Below are 19,083 nucleotides of genomic sequence, written 5' to 3'. Positions count from 1 at the left end.
TGAGCTCTCAACATTTAAATACTGGGAAGTAAAACTAAAGAAGTTTTAAGTTCTTTTGCACATCTCTGTAGCTTTCATTAATCTAGTGAAATGCCTACAAGTCATACATATTTATCTGTGTGTTTCACAACAGGGCTGTGACTAATGACATCCAGTTATTGATCCCCAACATGTTACCCCACTCGGTCCTCCCGTTACCACTATGCCCAAGTACCATAGAAAGTGTCTCCTCCATTGTCTCCAACTGCTGGTGTCACCCCCACCCCTCCTAGACCCTAATCCATCTTAAGTGCTAAAGTCTGGTAATAATCCTAAGATATTTGATCATATTGCCCATTATGGAATCACCTGTGACTTGAGTTTTCTTCTAGTTACATGGTAGGTTAAGGTTCACTTATTTACTTGGCATCTAGATTCCCCAAATCTAGTCCAATCTACCTTGTATTTAGCCTTGTATTCTTTTTTTTTTCCAGTGTTTATTTATTTATTTTGAGAGAGAGTGAGAGAGAGAGGGCATTTTTTATTCATTTATACATAGAACGTTTGTTCATTTATACATAGAGCATTATTTGCATTTTGAAAATGTTTATTTTGAGAGAGAGAGATAGAGGGGAGGGGCAGAGAGAGAGAGAGAAGCCCAAGCAGGCTCTGCACCATCAATGCAGAGCCTGATGTGGGGCTTGAACCCCTGAACCATGAGATCATGACCTGAGCTGAAATCAAGAGTTGGATGCCCAACCGACCGAGCCTCCCTGGCACCCCTAGCCTTTTATTCTTAATACTTACATAAAAAATTAACTAATCTCTTGATATTAACTAGGCCCTTTTAAAACCCCTAATAAAAGAAAAATGTGTTTGGGAAGGGCTTTCAAAGGCCAAAGCTCCATGAATCTTACAGTGATGCTCAAAGGAGTACCTTTTGCAAGATCCTGCCTCTTTTGGATAGCTTCCCAAGCTTACAATATTCTTCATAGGATATTGGGATTTTCTTCGCCTGAGATTATCTGTATCTGAAAAATGAGAGGAAAAATCATCAGTAAGCCCATTAGGGCTTATGTCTGATTATAGAAAGCAATTCTTGTACCACTTTTTTTCCTTAGTCGCTCATCTGTTTGGATTATCTACACTTTATTATATCAGTTGGAATTAGTTCTCTTTTTTTGTAGAGAATTTCCTTCACATTGAGCTTCTTGAGAGTGATGTCTCATGTGGCACACCTTTGTGCCAAAGGTGGTACACCTTGACCTTTGCGAGTCAAGAAGCAGGAAGTTTGTGGCATCAGTGCTAAGCAGAATATTGGGTACGTAGCAAAAACACAGTTAAAGGTTAATTGGAGGGAGGCAGCGAAAGAGGAAGGAGACAAAATAAGAGTTTTCCAAGGTAAAATTATCACTAATTCTTAGCTTGTATAACAAATAAAATGAGTTTAATTGATTTGCCTGTCATATCCTTTAATGAGACATCTTTATTTTAGTTGTTTTATTTAACTCATTAAGCATCAAATTTGTCTCTCACTTCTGTTTTTTAATCTCACTCAATTTGAAGTTTCTTCAGAGTGGGCACTGTCTTATACTTCATCTGTTATGCCCAAGAGAGTCTTGTACAGTGTTTTGTACTTAATAAGCAATCACTCACACTATTTTTGAGGTTGTTATGGTATTATGAAAAGACCAGTGGGTATAGATCCAAAAAAGTAGATGTGAATTTTTTCTCTTCCCTTTACCAGATCTGTGGTCTTGAGCTGATTGCTTAGTCTCTCTCTCAAAACTTCAATTTCTTCGTCTATTAAGTAAGGAAATAATTCTTACCATATTTGTTATGAAGATTAAATAAGAAATGCATGTAAAATACCTTTCCTTGGCAGTTAGTGTTGCCAGAGCACCCAAGCATTTTGTTGATTTTCATGCTTCGTTCACCTTTATTTCATCCTTATTAGGCAAAGTGGCAAGAATAATTGATACCTTATATGGTAAATGTTAAGACTAGACCTGGCTGTGGCCAATGAAATAAATAATAGAAACTTCGACATAATACAAATGTCTTTCTTTCTCACAATATACAAGCCAACAGGCAGGAAGTTCTGGGCTTGTATGTGCTTTCATGGTGTGAAAAGTGATACAGGCTCTTATTTTTCTGCTATAAAGTACTTGGCTTCCATCATCAAGGATACTTGAATGTATAATATAGCTGCAAGAGCTGTAGCCATTACGTCCACTCTCCAGCAGTAGAAAAGAGGTAGGTTCTGCTCAGTTCAACAACTTGAAGAGAGCTTTGCTGGAAATTCCACACAACATTTGCAGTTCCATTTCACTGGCTAGATCATACTAGTCACATCTCCACATTTAGCTAGGAATATCAAACATTTGATAAGCAACTAATAATGTCTTAGGCAAATACATTTTATTTTTTCTAGTTTGATTCCGTGTGTGTGTGTGTAATTGTATCTTTGTTCCTTTCATTCTGTGTCTTAGACGGGATGGCATATTGACTTCTTCTCTTTCAACATTCTAATTGGTTAGTGGTGGTGCCAGGAGTGCTTTGTTGATAGGACCCTAGGGTCTTACCTGGACTGGGATGGACCAGCAATGACTGCCACAGGTGGAAGAGACTGCTGCTGATGAGCAGTGACCACCATTCGAGGGTGTTTTTCATTTTTAATACCTCAAAACCTAGCCCAAACTCTTCATTTGTGATTTTACATGAAATTTCTCCCAGTAGTGGTTGTATTTTACTGTTCCTAAAGCAAACAATAGCCCAAGAAAAATGCAAATTATAATAAACTTCAGAAGGACTTGTTACTTTCAAGCTTCAGGTTTCTGTTTATATCCTGGTGTAGCAATACTTCACATTTTCCATAGCACTGGTCTTTTCCTGCAGGTAACATATAGTGAGTGACTTCCTTACCAGGAAGAATTTTGCAGGTATCACCACCAAACCCTTTTTGTTGTTGTTGTTGTTTATTGTCTCTTAGGGATCAAGGGCCTTGGCATACAGTAGAGGTTGTTTGTTGTCTTTTAAATGTCTTCTCCATGTTCTATTTGAAACACAAGCGTTTGCACCTTACTAAATCCATACATTATCATTGGGGTGAGGGGGGAAGTCTTGCTTTAGGTTTTTGGTAGCCCATTAGCAGACCTTTCTCACCCGATTATGTTCATCTAAGCGGTTAACACATGCTAAACCTCACAGTGTTAACATATGTCCACTTGGAACTTTTGGTTTTCCGCCAAAGGCCAGATCTCAATACTTCTATAAATAAAGAGAACCGTAGCTAGATTCTCTGGTTATCTGTACATGCAGAGTATCTTTTTACGAACCTTTCTTGGTTTTATAAGATCATGTTAGCTGCTTGCTTTGTGATCCTTAGTGTATAGACCAATGGTTCTCAGAGAGCAGAGGACATTTGTCAATGTCTGGAGACATTTTTGGTTGTCACAAATGGAGATGGGGTGGGATGGGGGTGAGGAGAGGTGCTGGTGGGTAGAGGTCAGAAAAAGCTGCTAAACATCCCACAAAACCCAGGACAGCCCCACAACACAGAAATATCCTGCCCGAATTATCAGTAATGCTGAAGTTGAAAAACCATGGTATAGACCATTCACCCGGTAATTTATACATTCTATGAGGACACAAAATTTGCATACCTTAAATAAATCTTTGGAATGAATCTCTTTCTTTCCTAATCAAAAATCTAGTTAAACTGTAAGCACATGTATAGTAACTGATAGGTGCCTTTTAACCATAAATTATTTCTGAGATGGATTTTTGTCTGTTTATTACAACTGCCAAATTATCGCCCTTGATGTGTGAACATGCCTTTTTAATTTTGTTTTTGTAATACTATTTTCACAGAGATATTTTTAGCATTTCTCCATAGTAGTGAGTTTCCAAGAGATAAATAATCATAACCTACTTAAGTCCAAATCTCTTCCAGACCTGGAACAGTGGTGGGTGAAGGGAAGGGGGACTTTAGTGCAATTTGTGAGGACACATGTCACATGTGCATAATCAGGGTGGAAGCAGGCAGGCTTATTACAAGCATGCATGCAAAGATCCAAGGTTGCAAGGCAGTAACTGCACAGAAGATGCAACAATGCATTTTTCAATCAGCTGTGATTTGCATGTCTTAGCATATGATCTCAATCAATAGTTTTCAACCCTCATTTCACATTAGAATCACCCGGGGAGCTTTTAAAACTATCACTCTCTTGGCTCCCCCATCCCCTAGAAATTCTAATTTAATTGTTCTGGGATAGGTCCTATGCATAAGTATTTTTTAAAAGCTCTCTTGGTGATTCTAAAGTGCAGCCAAGGTTGAGAACCACTGATCTAGATATATTGAATTCCTTGCATGAGTAAAGGAGCTTTCCCCCCCTCCCCCCCTGCCAGGGCTTAGTTTTTAGTGAATGTCATGACTGATGCTAGGAACTCTGTGCTATTTGAAGACCAGACAACTCCTTGAGGTCCTTTATTTAAATAAGGTTTTTTTATGCCTGTTTTTCCCACTCTAGTCTTTGGTAGTCATTCATTTGTTCACGGTACTTGGTGCGGTATTACCCTGAACTTTTAAGTATACCAGTAGATAGTTAGCATTTTTCAGAAAATAAAAAGGCTCTCTGTGAGTTAAAGAGATGTAGTTATGTGAATGTATGATGCTTCTTTTGCTCTGTTGAAAAAGAATTTTGAAAGAGCAATATAGAGCAGCCTTCTCAGAAAACAATGCTTATGCCTTTTTTTTTTTTTTTTTTTTACTGATAGAATATTTCTCTGCAGGAAGCTTTTTCTAGCAATTATGACTAACACATAACACAATGCTGAGGTGCACTTTACAAGAAAGTGTACTTAACTTCACTTTCACAGAGAGACGTCCATTGTACCTGTTGAGTATACAGTGATTACAGATGCATTTGGTTAATTGGGTTTTTAAACTGTTTACTTTTTGAGTAGTTCAAATTAAAGATAAAAGCATGAAAAAATCATGGTAATTTCATTGTTACATTTACAACTGTAAGTTTAGATGGCATATTTTTCCTTTCAAATGTTGGTCAGTCAGCACTTGTTGAACTAAGAAACATAAAAGGATAACTAATGTACAGAATTATGTACCTTAACCATAAGCAAAGGATATTACCTCATTACTATGGAGTTAATTCCTGAGCTATTTTTTTTTTTTTTAATTGTCAGGTCAACCAAAAGAGGTGGTCATTAGTAAGTCTTTGTTAGGAAAGCAAAAGTCCTCCACATTCTTAGCACCTGTTCTGTGAATACACAAGTGTTTGTGTATGTTTTCCCCATGCTCTTACCCTGAATCAGTTCTCCTCAAAGGTGGTCCATGAACTAGCTGGACCATGAACTGTTTGTAGTTGGTCCAAGTACAAAAATGGTGAGTAAAGGTTTAGAAACAAAAAATATCTGTTTATAGTAGATTGAGGGGAGAACAAGCTGGTTTTTTTCTCTACATAGTCTGAGAAGCACTGTCCGAGATGGTTCTTCGGCCCGGCTCATTCTTTGGCTCTTGGCCAAAATATCACTGTCTCAAGACGCCTCCTCTGACTGCCCAGATGCAAAGGCAGATTGCTTCCTTATAGATGTTCATGATAATCTGGTTCTTCCCTTCCATTCGTCACAGTGTATTTTTCCATCTGTATGTGGGATGATTTTGCTGATGTCTGTTCCCTCTGGTAGATAAGATCTGTGAAGGTAGGGGCTATTTCTGGTTTTCCTCATCAGTGTGTTCCCAGTGCTTGGCACATAATAGACATTTAACAAGTATGTGTTGCCTGAATGATCACCCGCATGTTCTCTTCACCCTGAAACCACGGGTGAATCCTTTCCTCCTTTATTTTGTATTATTTTCCACTTCTGATTCTGCCTCCCAAGTGTAGCCCATGTAGCCATATTGAGGGCAGAAATGAGATGGATATGGATGCTGCTCTTCCCCCTAGACATCTCCCTGACTTTCCCAGTCTGCCTCCATATAGCTCCACTGCAAGTTAGAAATATCTTCTTGCTCTAGTGATTGAATATCACTTGCCACAACATGTCTCAGAAAACTACCACAATTTTGCAATTGAGTATACATAAAAGGACTTTGAACTATGACAGATGTGAAGTGACAGCTGCATTGTTCAACTGCCATCAGTGAAATGACCAGACAGATTTAGTCTGGTTTTCAAAAAGAATTTGTTAATGTTTATTTATTTTTGAGGAGGGTGGGTCAGAGAGAGAGAGGGAAACACAGAATCTGGAGCAGGCTCCAGGCTCTGAGCTGTCAGCACAGAACCTGATGCGGGGCTCGAACTCACAGACTGCAAGATCATGACCTGAGCCAAGGTCAGACACTTAACTGACTGAGCCACCCAGGCACTTCTAGTCTGCCGTTTTAAAGATGACTAGTAATTTGTTCTCACCTTGGAAGCTGATAAGGGAACAGTAGAATCTTTTGAGCTTCTTACTTCATAGATCTACTCAATAAGTTGGTATCTTTTTTTTTTCTTTTTTTTTGGTAAAGCTTATTTATTTTGAGAGCAAGAAAGTGCAAGTGGGGGAGGGGCAGACAGGGGAGAGGGAGAGACAGAGAGACAGAGAGACAGAGAGACAGAGAGACAGAGAGACAGAGAGAGAGAGAGAGAGAGAGAGAGAGAATCCCAAGCAGGCTCCACAATGTCAGCCCAAAACCCATTGTGGGGCTTGAACCCACAATCCATGAGATCATGACTTGAGCCAAAGTCGGAGTCTTAACTAACTGAGCCACCTAGGTGCCCCAAGTTGGTATCCTTTTAACATTAATGATTAAAAACCAAATTATTAAAGCAAGATTCCTTAATGGTCTGGAAACTTCATGGTTTCTTATTTTAGGAGTTGGAAGAAAATTTGGAATGTAACATCCAAATAGATGCCAAACCCACAGGAAAAAAAAATGATGGCACAGGACAACTTAATCATACTGTAGCTATCTGGTTTTTGGGTCACATTGTTTTCTTCAGTCCATGCTTATCATGTTCTTGTTGTTGGGGGTGTCCTTCAGATGGAGCACCGACATCGGAAGAAAGATACTCCAGTACAGGCCAGCAATCACCACCTCTTTGTGCAAATGAAGAGCCTCATGTGTTCTAACCTGGGAGAGGAGCTTGAGGTCATCTTCTCTCTGTTTGACAGTAAAGAGAATCGGCCAATCAGGTAACGGCACATGAAAACCTGCCTTGAATGTTTTAATGTTGGAATGGTGAGTATTTGTAATTGGCAAGCTTTGGGATATATGACGTTGCATACTTTAACTCTGTCAGCCACAATTTTCTCATTTGTAGAACTGTGTGAATTTCTAAGCTTGCCTACCCTCTGGAGGTTCCCATGAAAGTTAGATGTGTGATGCCTATAGAAGTTCTTTGAAAAACTCAAAAAGGCTCTAGAACCGTGATAATTATTACTAAATGAAAGTATGGCATTGATATCAGGTCTGTTATTTGAGTTACTTGGTACTGATAATGCGAGGAACACGTAATCTTAACTATGTTTTATTATCAGGCTCAACGAGTTTTATTTTTGAAAATTTCACTAAACCATTACATTATTCTTATCCTATCTGTATCGGGTAATATTGAGAAAGACGTAAATACTTGGAAGCCTTTCCATTAGAGTTTTAGAGCTGTGAAATAGTAAACAGTTTCACATACTTTTTTTTTTCTTTCTAAGTTCTCAGAGTCTTTTCTGAGGGCAAGTTTTCAATATATAGGAGAAACCTATAGTGAATATTTTGGTTGTCTTTCAAAGGCCTCAACCCTTGTTGAGACTTTTTTGTGTTTTGAAATCTTTTAGATTTGTTTAAAAGCTGAACACAATGCACCCCATCTTTTACCTTAAAAATTTTAATTTATAATTTAAATCGTATCACACAAATCATACATAATGACCCAACTTTACCATATTTTTTAAAAATTATGCTTAATAAATGCTGACAGTTTTAAGTAACTCTGAGCCACATATATTGTTTTATAAACACACAGTAATTCTGGAGTATTTTTTCCTGGTAAAAAAATATTTTTTTCCTAAGCAATATGTGTGAAGTTTACTTTTAATGCATTTATAGCCATAAAATCTTTGGTGAATTATTTTATATGTTAATCATTACCTACTAGTAAGAGGACTTTTCTGGACAGAGAACTATATCCATACAATTTAAAGATAGCATTTTGGGGTAGAAAGGACAGAGTTTATGAGATGTGTAAATAACTGTGATAATAGTTTCAAAATCTGCTTTACATACTTTTGGAGGAAATGAATCAGTGAGTTAGAAAACTTTTCCCCCTTCACAAACCAGCAGTACTAAAAAGGGAAGAAAAAAAGTCTTGAAAAACAGATCCAAGTTACAGCTTAGCACTTGCTTTAGAAATAGGGAAGATTATTTAGAGATAATACTTGCTAACATATTGAAGTCTATCTTAGCTTGGTTTTTCCAGGTAGTTTAACAAGTTCCTCATAACATTGTATAATATGTTGTCTCTAAAATAGTTAACAATCAGTGAGAATGTAAAAGGGAGGCATGAGGTCACTCTTTTGCTCAGGCTTATTAGGCTAAGGTTTTGAGGACTACAAATTCCCCTTGGCCACTGATGTTCACATTGCATTACTATAGGAAGTGCATTAATTTAATTTAAGATTAATATTGGCTGGTCTCGTGGTTTTGTCGGGAATCGACAGAATTCCCCTTGTTTTGTTCCTGTTTACTTGGTGAAAGTAGGAAAATAACCTGGGTACAGGAGCCTCAGAATATGTTTTTGCAGTCCCCAAGTTCAGACCAGGAGCTGGACCTTTTTCTTAGTCTGTGACGTGTGCCGGCCTCCCCCTTCTCCCTCTGCCCATTCTTCCTCTTCCCCTCCCCTTTCTTCTGTCACACGCACGCCTCTAATAAACCACCTGAGAGGTAATGACCCTAGAAGAAATCAAGCCTAAATCCTTCTTCATTGCTTCTACTTACTGAGTTTGGCTGTTGGCTCTCACCTCCCAAACTCATAATCACCGTAAAGATGATCTGCAAAGAAATGAGTAAGAATGAAAATATGTGCTTAGTAGGTGTTAAAACAGTCTCACGTTTATTTGCTTGGCTTTCCGAGGCCTTGGGCAGCGTAGTGATTGTTCTTTTAAGGAGCTTCTAAAACCTTGCTGTGAGTGGCTTCGGTTCCATTGATGGCACAGGGCAATATCACCATTAACTCTTGAAGAGGCCTTAGGGTGCACAGATCTGAAGACTGGACGTGATTGTGGTCTTCCCAGTTGACTGCTGCTTCCCTGACCTCTTCACTCACCTCTGTCTTTTCCTTCATCTTGAAACCGGTGACAGGTCTGGCTTCCTTCATTGCTCCCAGCATAGCTAATGAGTGTAAAGTATTCACATCTTCTCAGGAAAGGGTATCAGAAAGGTAAGATATGACTGTGAGACTTTCTTGTGTTTCTTCTTAGGCCCAACAATGGATGCAGTATGGGATGTATGATATTTTAAAATCAACATGCATGTCTTGTAAAGCTTCCTTTTTTTTTTTTTTTAATGAAATTTCAGACGTGAAACAGTAGAATAGTATCGTACACGTGTACCTGCCTTCAGCTTCAACAGTGATCATCTCAGGCTGGGTCTTGTTTTAACCACACCTCTTTCTGGTCCTCTTCTTTGCCCCCAGATTACTTGGAGGCAATTCCTCGACATCCTTTTATTTTTGTATGTAAATATTTGGGGGTATAGCCCTAAAAAGCAGAACTCTAAAGAAATTACTAAGAAATGAATATTCCCTTATCAGATATCCATATCCAGGCAGTATTCAGTATTCCCATATTGACTCATAAATATAGTTTTACAAATTCCAAATAAGGAGGTTGTAACTTATAAGATCCATATAAAATCCATATATCGTAGCTGGTTGTTAAGTTTCACAAGTCTCATTTCACCTTTTTTTTTCCCCCCTCTCTCTTTCCCTCTTAGATTTTTTTGTATTTCTCTTTTGAGGAAACTAGGTCATTTGATTTTTATTTTTCCTTTTCTGAATTCAAAGTCCAGCCCAAGTAATGAAAGCCCATAGACAAAAGATGGTATGTTTAAGTGAATGCTTTTGTTGTTAAAGAAGATCATTAGTGCTCTAATTTACAAAAAATAAAACACATTTTAAGTGTAATCTGACAGCATCATCCTGACTATTAATCATAGGAAGTTACCTTGTCCCGGTGTAACTAGAGTGACTGACATGTGCAAAGCCTGGAGAGGAGTGATGATGAGAGGTAGATGTTTATTTCTGCCACAAGGCAGACAACTGGTTAGGACTTTTTTTTTTTCTTTTTTTGTTTTAACTTTCCTCCTCCAAGAAGCAAACAGCAAGCATTTATTGAACACTATCCATTTTCCAGACTTCTTTCTAAATGCTTTAAAAATATTACCAGCACTGATCTTATAGGGAATGAACCAAGGCACAGACAGGGTAGGTAACTGGTCTAAGCTTATAGACCCGGCAGGAGGCAAAGCTGAGCTACAAGCTGGCAGTCTGTCCCACTCTACCCTGTGGGCCTCAGTCCTCAAGGGCTTCAGTATTTACCTGAAAGTTTCCATAGTTGAGCAGGATTTTACTGGCCAGAGTTAGAACTCCAGAGATTGATAGTATTAATAATAGGTTGTTATAAATTACTGATAATGATAATACTAGATCTAGGCAGAGGGCCTCACAAATACTCTGTGCTCCAGAAATTGGTTTTCTGAATTGAGTCCTCAAAATACTTGAAGAAAAGCGAAGTAGCATTGGCTCACCCCGTATGCCAGTGATAAAAGTCATAGCGGTACTTGGAGACGTCAAATGCAAAAGGAGACAACGTGTGAAAATGGTCCCCTTCTGGTTCACTCAGTGGACCAATGGCACACATGGTATCTCCTCAAAACCGAAGGGTACCTTTTCCAAAAACAATCTTAAATTGTCACTGAAATTGGGCCATACTTAGGAAGCCGGTTAATTTTACCTGAAGGGACCCCAGAATGTTAGGCATCTGATGCGTGTGGCATCCAACTCTTGCTGTAAGCATCCGTAAAGATTTTGTCTACTTCTGACACCATCTTGCTAACGTACACCGACCCTGTACTTCTTTTCCAGTTTCCCTTCCTCATTTGTCTGTGTGACAGCACCGACCCAGAGAAGCCTGCAGATAAAGCTGCATTGGACTATCAGCAAATAGAACACACTTTTATTTAGTTGAGTTTTGTACAGCCTTGACATGATATAGCACTGTAAAACATAATTAGTAAAAAAAAAAAAAAAAAAAAAAAAGAGTTTGAAAAATCTAGTTTTATATGAGTAAAATGCTTTTGGGGTGAATCTATCTGGTTGAAAGTTTGTCATTTCCCCAGTCCACGGGGGGATAGCTGGAAAAGTCAGGGAGTCATTTCCCTAGATATTATCTGTAACTTTATTTTATTTTCTTCTTCTCTATTTATTTAACAAAATACTCATATAATGCTTATGATGTGCCAGGCACTGTTCTAAGCTCTTTTAAAAATATCTGTTTATCCCTTGTAACAACTCTCTAAGGTAGGGACTTTTAATATCCCCATTTTTTTTATGGATGGGGAAAGTGAGGCCCCGGGGTAATAAGTAACTTGTGCGAGGCGACACAGCTGGTATTTTAACTTGTAGCCTCATCAGGTATCAGTACTCTTAACCGCTATTGTCATCTTCTTCAGTATTTATCATATTCTCTTTTCTTTTTCAACCAAGGTTTACTCACCAGTGTGTAGTAAGGGGTGTGTTCAGGGTTTGGTTCTTTTTTTAAGAACCTGGAATGGGAGAGACTTGAGCTCCATTGACAGGAAGGATCCCCTAACAAAGGAGAGGTTACACTCAGGGGAGAGGGGAAGTAATTGCTGGATCAGTGTCCCTTTGGAGGCATCAGGAGACTGGTTTGAGACTGCAGGTGGGGAGATGATCCATGGGGCAGTGACAGGGAGAAAGGAAAGGGTATGGGTGTGCATAAACTGAACTGCAGGATTGGGAATATCAGGATATACATATATATACACACATAAATATATTTATATATAAATACAAATATACATATATAAATTCACATGTATATATATGTATATGTATATATAAAGAAATCAAACCACTTAACATTATATGCTGCAAATGTGTCTCCTCTGGCTGGCATTTGAAATTGGGTGTTGAACAGTTTGGTGACAGAAATACTCCTAGCGTTTATGTTTTCCGTAGGCTGTACAGCGATGCATATGTGTATTCATTCATACCTTCCCTGTATGGACATGTGTCACTTAATCTATAACAGACTATAAATTACATGGGCCAATGAATATGACATAGCTCACTGGCTGACTACTTCCCTTTGTAACTTTCATTACTTTGTTTACTGATGTACTGTAAGGCTTCATTAATTAAAGCTGTAAATTTGTTTCAGGACTAATCTATTACTGTATTTCATTCTCATCCGAGAATATATTTAATAGGATCTCAGTGCCACACATGGGTACTTAGCTTAGTACAAGACTGGTCATGCATGCACACTGCTGGCATGGGCTTTTACTTGAGAAAATAGCGGCAGAGTAGTACTTCTGGAAAGTCTTACTCTGATGACTAAATTCCAAGTCTTCTCATAGTAATGAAATTAAGATAAAATTTACTTTCTGTTGGTACCTTGTTCACATTCTTTCCTGAAGTTCTGTATTTTTCCTACAATCATACATCTAAACTCTCCATTTTCCTTGAAATGCTTCACTCCATGTAAAATTTATACTGCCCACAGTCACCTTCTTTTTTAGTATATCATTCTAATTCTGTCACTTAAGAAAAAGGTAAGTAGTGAATATTATTGGTGAGGCACAGGTTTCTTACATGGATTCATATAGGACTATGAAACAGATCTGAATTTATGTTCATCCTCAAGACACATATCTTCCTGTATAGTGGTGAAGGCACCACTATATGGTATGTAAGTGGCTCAGTTCTGGTGTCAGAGGGTCTGGGTCCAAATCCTGGGTTTTTAATTCCATAGCTGCATCAACCTGGGTAAGTTAGTTTATGTCTCTTATGGTTGTTAACTGTCTGCTAAATGAAGATGATAATAGCACTTTCCTCTTGGGACTATTTGAGGATTAAATGAGATAATAGATATACTTCTTAGCATAATGCTTGGCACTTGTAATTGGTCAGTAAATATTGGCTATAAAGATTATGATTTTCAAAAACCCAAATAGGAAATACAGTTTAACATAACCAGAAATGATACATGGTGTTTGGTCTTGAATTCTTGACATTTTACAAAGAATTCTTGTTCATTTTTTTTAGGTACATACTGTTATGGTTAGGTAAGATTCAGAGAGACTTAATAGTAAACAGGTAGAGGGGCGCCTGGGTGGCGCAGTCGGTTAAGCGTCCGACTTCAGCCAGGTCACGATCTCGCGGTCCGTGAGTTCGAGCCCCGCATCAGGCTCTGGGCTGATGGCTCAGAGCCTGGAGCCTGTTTCCGATTCTGTGTCTCCCTCTCTCTCTGCCCCTCCCCCCGTTCATGCTCTGTCTCTCTCTGTCCCAAAAATAAATAAAAAACGTTGAAAAAAAAATTTAAAAAAAAAATAGTAAACAGGTAGAATGGCATCAGGGATGTGATTTGCTTTAAAATACTTCACATGGGGTGGGGGGGGGGGGTGGGGGGGCATGAAAAATAAAGAAAGAATAAAGGGATAGGTGGAATTAGTGTGATGAAATTTAGTGGTTGTGGATTCCCTGTGGTTGGTATATGGGTTCGTGGTTTAACTTTTAGCAGTATAGTGTGTATTGTTAATAAATCATCTGCTTCAGATGTTTTATGCCTGTAGGCAAAAAAGCAATGAGAGCAAGCATGTTTTACAGTCTCTTTGAAGAAGACTGGTTTATTAGTCTGGTCTAGTCGCTAGTTGTGTGAATAGTCTGGATTCCATTCTGCCTAGAATAATATTCCTACGTTTACATAAACTGAAAATAATATTCTTCATAATATATTTGACAAAACTTAGGAGGAAATGTTTTCCTGCAGTCTAAGACATTCAGTATTCTATAACATGTGTATCATAATATTACCTTTAAAGTATAACCTTTGACTTATATATAAAGCAAAATAGCAGCTTTTAGAAGATTAATAAGGATTCTGGGAGAGGAAGTACCTTATATGCTCAAGGAAAGTCCTGTGTCTTCGTTAGGATCAGCTTCTCAGAAACTCGGAATTAGTACTGGTTTGCCCTCTCAAAGGTGAGGAAATGGAACAGTTCTGTGAAACCTTCTTTGAATGGCATGTTCCTTCTAACCGTTTACCTGTTCATTCATTCACTCGTTACACAAGTACGTGGGAGGAACTGTTGTGCGTCAGCAGTATGGGATGATTCAAAGGAGCAAGTGGCAGAAGGGATTCAGGATGCAAGTGAAGGACTCTACTTTGAGAGGAAGGGCACTCCTTCTGACGTGGAAGGAAGAGAGGTGAGGGCAGAAAATGGACAGAAGAAGTTGAGATGGAAAGAAGCGACTGGGTTTGTGGCCTTGACCTTTTATAGTTAACGTTGGAAAATAATGTCCGCTATCATTGGGGAGCAAAAGAGAGGATGAAAGGAAATTGGGGGCTGAAAGTGAGTTACAGGAACAAGGTAGGTGGACTCTGAGCAGAAGTGTGATAGGAAACGAGATGGAGAGGAGTAATTGAATTGTTGAGTGTGGTGAGTCCCCTCCAAAGAGAGACGTCTGAAAGGGGTAGTGCATGCTTGCTCCCAGGTTACCCAGCTTTTGCCAGAGGTGTTCAGGAAGTAGGGATCAGAAGCAGGTGATGGGAGTTGGCGACTGAAACCTCAGAGTTGGAAAAGAATGAGCAGATTGGGAATCTAGCATAATGATGAGGAAAATAAAAAAAATTAAAACTGTAGCTTCCGATAGGTCTCTTCAGAGGCAGATGTGATCTAATACTAGCCGTTTCATTTTTTTAAAGGAAATTAAAGAAGTGGAGTTTTGTTTTGTTTTGTTTTGTTTTGTTTTGTTTTGTTTTGAAAAATTCAGTTACTGGGAAAATTTTTCAAGAGCTTCCAGAAGGCAGCTGTCAAAGAGCATAGTTATTCAGCCCAGACTAGGAAAAATGCTAATATTTTTGTGTATGTATTGTAGTACATAACACAGTTAGAAGAGCAGATGAGATTTTTTTAATTCTCTGAGCACTGTGCTAGAATTTCTCATTTCATACATCATTTACAACTTATTATAGTGTGATCACATAAGTTCAGCATTTATATTTTTGTCATAAATTAGGAGCATGTATGGTTGTGAATGTTAAAAGAGAGCTGGCATAGATCTCTTCTTAGAGTCTTATGGTATAAAGCTAACTCAAAATTGTAACCTCTCCAAAGCAAAGCAACAATGTCGAGAAAAAGTCTGGCCATACGTGCAGGGGGCACAACTCTGCTTGAGAACAAAAATAGATGAAGAAGGCGTTCAGCGATTCTCCTTGGACTGTGGCAATATCAACTATTCCATACGGCCCAGAGCGTTTCCTGCTGTGTCTAGACATGTTGGCACACATTTCACTGTGGGTGTCTGTACATCAGTGACCCACAGTGACCTTCCCTGGGGCCTCCTCTTTAAAGGCACCACTGCTTTCCACTCTGCCTCTTCTTTTCCATCATTTAATTCTTCCAGCAGGTGCGTGAACATTGGGACTGTTGTCACTTTGGAGTCGATCAGATTTGGTGGTTTGCTTCCCTTTGGTCTTACTTCTGTGTCACATATTAACAACAACAACAATAATTGCTTTAGAGATGTGGTGATGTCTTTAATAGGAGACATTTTAAGAAATGGACCAGGAGGAAGATCTAAAAACAAAAGAAGCAAAGAAATAACTTCATTCAAGCCAAGAACACCCAGGTAGAAGTGCTCCATCCACTCTTTTTCCCTGTAGTATTTTAAGAGCTGCATGATATCAATTATTTTTCAAATTGCAGATTAATACAGTATTATAATAATAAGTGGCTGGAAATTCAAGGTGGCAGAAAAGTGGAAGCTCATAGAGTCATTGGGTTGACAACTGGCTTCCTCATTCGCTTTAGCTCTCTGCACTTATTCTGGCTACTTGTCTCTTCTTACTTAAGCCATGCCATGTCATAGAATGTGACCAGAAGGTCCTTTTACCCTGATTCCTGTGTTTTAATGATTTTTATTCATTTTGAGAAAAAGAGAGAGTGAGAGCGCATGAGCAGAGAAGGGGCAGAGAAAGAGAGGAAAGAGAGAATCTCAAGCAGGCTCCACGCTGGGTGTGATCTCACAAACCATGAGATCATGACATGAGCAGAAATCAAGAATTGGATTCTTAACTGACTGAGCCGCTCAGGCGCACCTCCTGTGTTTTAAAAGATGACCAGATTGGTGTTCTTTTCATCAGGATTCTGGTCATTTCATCAGGATTCTGCCCTGTGTTTGCTGCTTGTAGAGAATTCAGATTTAGTTGTCCTAAGTTCCCCACTGAAGAGGTTAGGGTCACACATAGCACTCCACCTGTCAAGGACTTCTTTGGTATTCAGTGCCATTTCTGTTGTAGGAAAGTGGTACGCTGATAAAGGAATTAGCAATGATACGGCACCTCTTGGCTCCGATTCTGAAGAAGAGACTTGATCTTCTCAGCTGCTTTTTGTGCCCACAGGGTGGCCAGTGATATGGTTAAAGGAAGCTTACAAGTCTTTTATTGTCATTGAGGCAAAATGTTATAAGATCATTCCATTATTGTCTTCATTTTTGCTGCCATCCTTCTATTCCAGTGGGGATGTGCTTATGAGTAAGAGGGAGAAGTCAAGGTGTTGAGGAATGTTGATGGACATGTTACTCTGTATTAATCAGAAGTACATTCTCAGACCTGTACCTATGGGAGCATCATTTGCAAAATCTGTCATGCTAAAAAATCTGAATTAAAAATGGCAGATACATATGCAGTGTCTTTTCCTAAGTATTTCTATTTAGAGGCTTTTAACCACAAGTTAAACAGAGACTGTGTCTTCTTTTTGTTTCCATTGAGCATGATGGATTTCACACTATTGCTGTTGAATCATTGATGTTCATTCATTGAACAAACAATTACTGCTGTTTTCATCAGAGCCAGGCATTGACCTGGGCATTGAGGACACATCAATGAATAATACAGAAAAAATAATTCCTGCCCTTCCAGAACTCAGATTCTAATGCTATTGAGCTTTAAGTCAAGAACTATTTTTAAAAGATAGTTTCTGTGCCACCTCTTTGCACTGTAACCGATATGCTGTTTCCATTTCAGAAGAATATTTGCAATGTCTAACATGATGCTTTCTAAACTTTTTAGTGCCCTCAGCTTCTTCTCAAAATTATAGAAACTGCAAACCTCTACAGAAATTAATATACCTATTCTCATACACATTAACATTTGTGTATCAGTTAAAAAAATTTTTTTTGTTTATTTTTGACAGAGCATGCATGTGGGAGGGGCAGAGAGAGAGGGAGACCCAGAATCTGAAGCAGGATCCAGGCTCCGAGCTGTCAGCACAGAGCTTGACGTGGGGCTCACACTCGCCGACTGCGAGATCATGACCTGAGCTGAAGTCAGATACTCAACCGACTGAGCCCCACATGTGTCCCTGTATATCAGTTTAGAGACTTTGTAGCTGCCTGGTTAAAATAATAATAATAATAATAATAATAATAATAATAATAACAACAACAACAACAATTATTGTTATCATTGTTATTATAATTATAATAATTATATAATAATATATATATTTATAATATATATATTTATTTATATATATTTATATTTATTTATATATATATTTATTTATATATATTTATAAATATATATTTATTTATATATAATTATAATAATTATATAATAATAATTATAATATAATAACAATTATTATTATTATTATTATTATTATTTGACCTTTAAAAAGTTCCAAAAGCATGTAACATCTGGCTAATACATAGTATTTAATAATCATTTAGGAAGTTTTCAGTTTTGGGGCGCCTGGGTGGCTCAGTCTGTTAAATGTCCGACTTCAGGTCATGATTTCACAGTTGTGGGTTCGAACCCCACATCAGGTTCTGTGCTGATAGACAGAGCCTGGAGACTTCTTTGGATTCTAAGTCTCCCTCTCTCTCTGCCTCTCCTCTACTCTCATTCTGTCTTTCTCTTTCAAAAATAAGTAAACATTAAAAAAATTTTTATTTAGGAAGTTTTCAGTTTTTAAAGTTGCAATGAATCCAGTCTGTCAGTAAACTGATGAAAGGAAATTTGATTTTTGCTTATTTTCTTTTAAAACATAGAACATCTTGGGGTGCCTGGGTGGCTCAGTCTGTTGAGCGTCCAACTTCTGCTCACGTCATGATCTCCCAGTTTATGAGTTCGAGCGTCACATCGGGCTTGCTGCCCTCAGCCTGTCAGCTCTGATCCCACTTCCCATCCTCTGTCCCCCTCTTTCTGCCCTTCCCCCACTTGGGTTCTCCCCCCAAAAATAAATAAATATTAAAAAATAATAAAATAAAAAATAGAACATCTTTCTAATTAATATATGCATGCAAGATGTGTTGTACTTACTGGTTTTGCAGGGCTTGACTTATTTCAAGTTTTGTTATTTATTCTGTTTTCATTTAATACTTCCTTGCAAGGAACTGCATGCTTCAGGCCAGAGTACTTAAGCTTGGGTTTGCTTTATTTTCAAGATTCCTTATTACAAATGCTTTCCCTAACAAAAAGAGCAGAATAATTACTGTACATAGACCAGTGTTTTTTCCCTCATGAAGTATCAAAGGTAGAGTATTTACAGTGATCAAGTTACGTAAATTCCCAGAAGAATAAGCATAAGCTCTTCTGCCTACATAAGCCTTCTTATTTCTTGGTTCTTATTTGTGTTGATCAGATCCTATCATTGCCTACTTTTCATTACTTCTTTGAGGAACTTGTTTTCTACTGAAATTCTTAATGAATTCTCTAGAGATAGATGCAAGCAAGTATTTTCCTGAGTGGCTCAACCAGTGTAGCTATTTCTAAGAATTCTACTTGTAATCAACATTG

General features: G+C 38.2%; 1 protein-coding gene across 5 annotated transcripts in view; it reads left to right on the top strand.

The window, feature by feature from the left end:
* The window catches only part of DOCK4 (dedicator of cytokinesis 4), a 434,026-nt gene that overhangs the window by 205,839 nt on the left and 209,104 nt on the right, over positions 1–19,083 (top strand). For all 5 annotated transcript variants that reach the window (XM_043589284.1, XM_043589283.1, XM_043589286.1 and 2 more), the window contains exon 8: positions 7,028–7,179. In XM_043589284.1, coding sequence (XP_043445219.1) covers positions 7,028–7,179 — 152 coding nt within the window. The remainder of the gene's footprint in view (positions 1–7,027; positions 7,180–19,083) is intronic.

This window comes from Prionailurus bengalensis, chromosome A2 (genome assembly GCF_016509475.1).
Source record: "Prionailurus bengalensis isolate Pbe53 chromosome A2, Fcat_Pben_1.1_paternal_pri, whole genome shotgun sequence".
Lineage (NCBI taxonomy): Eukaryota > Metazoa > Chordata > Mammalia > Carnivora > Felidae > Prionailurus > Prionailurus bengalensis.
This window is presented reverse-complemented; position numbering and strand designations above follow the sequence as displayed.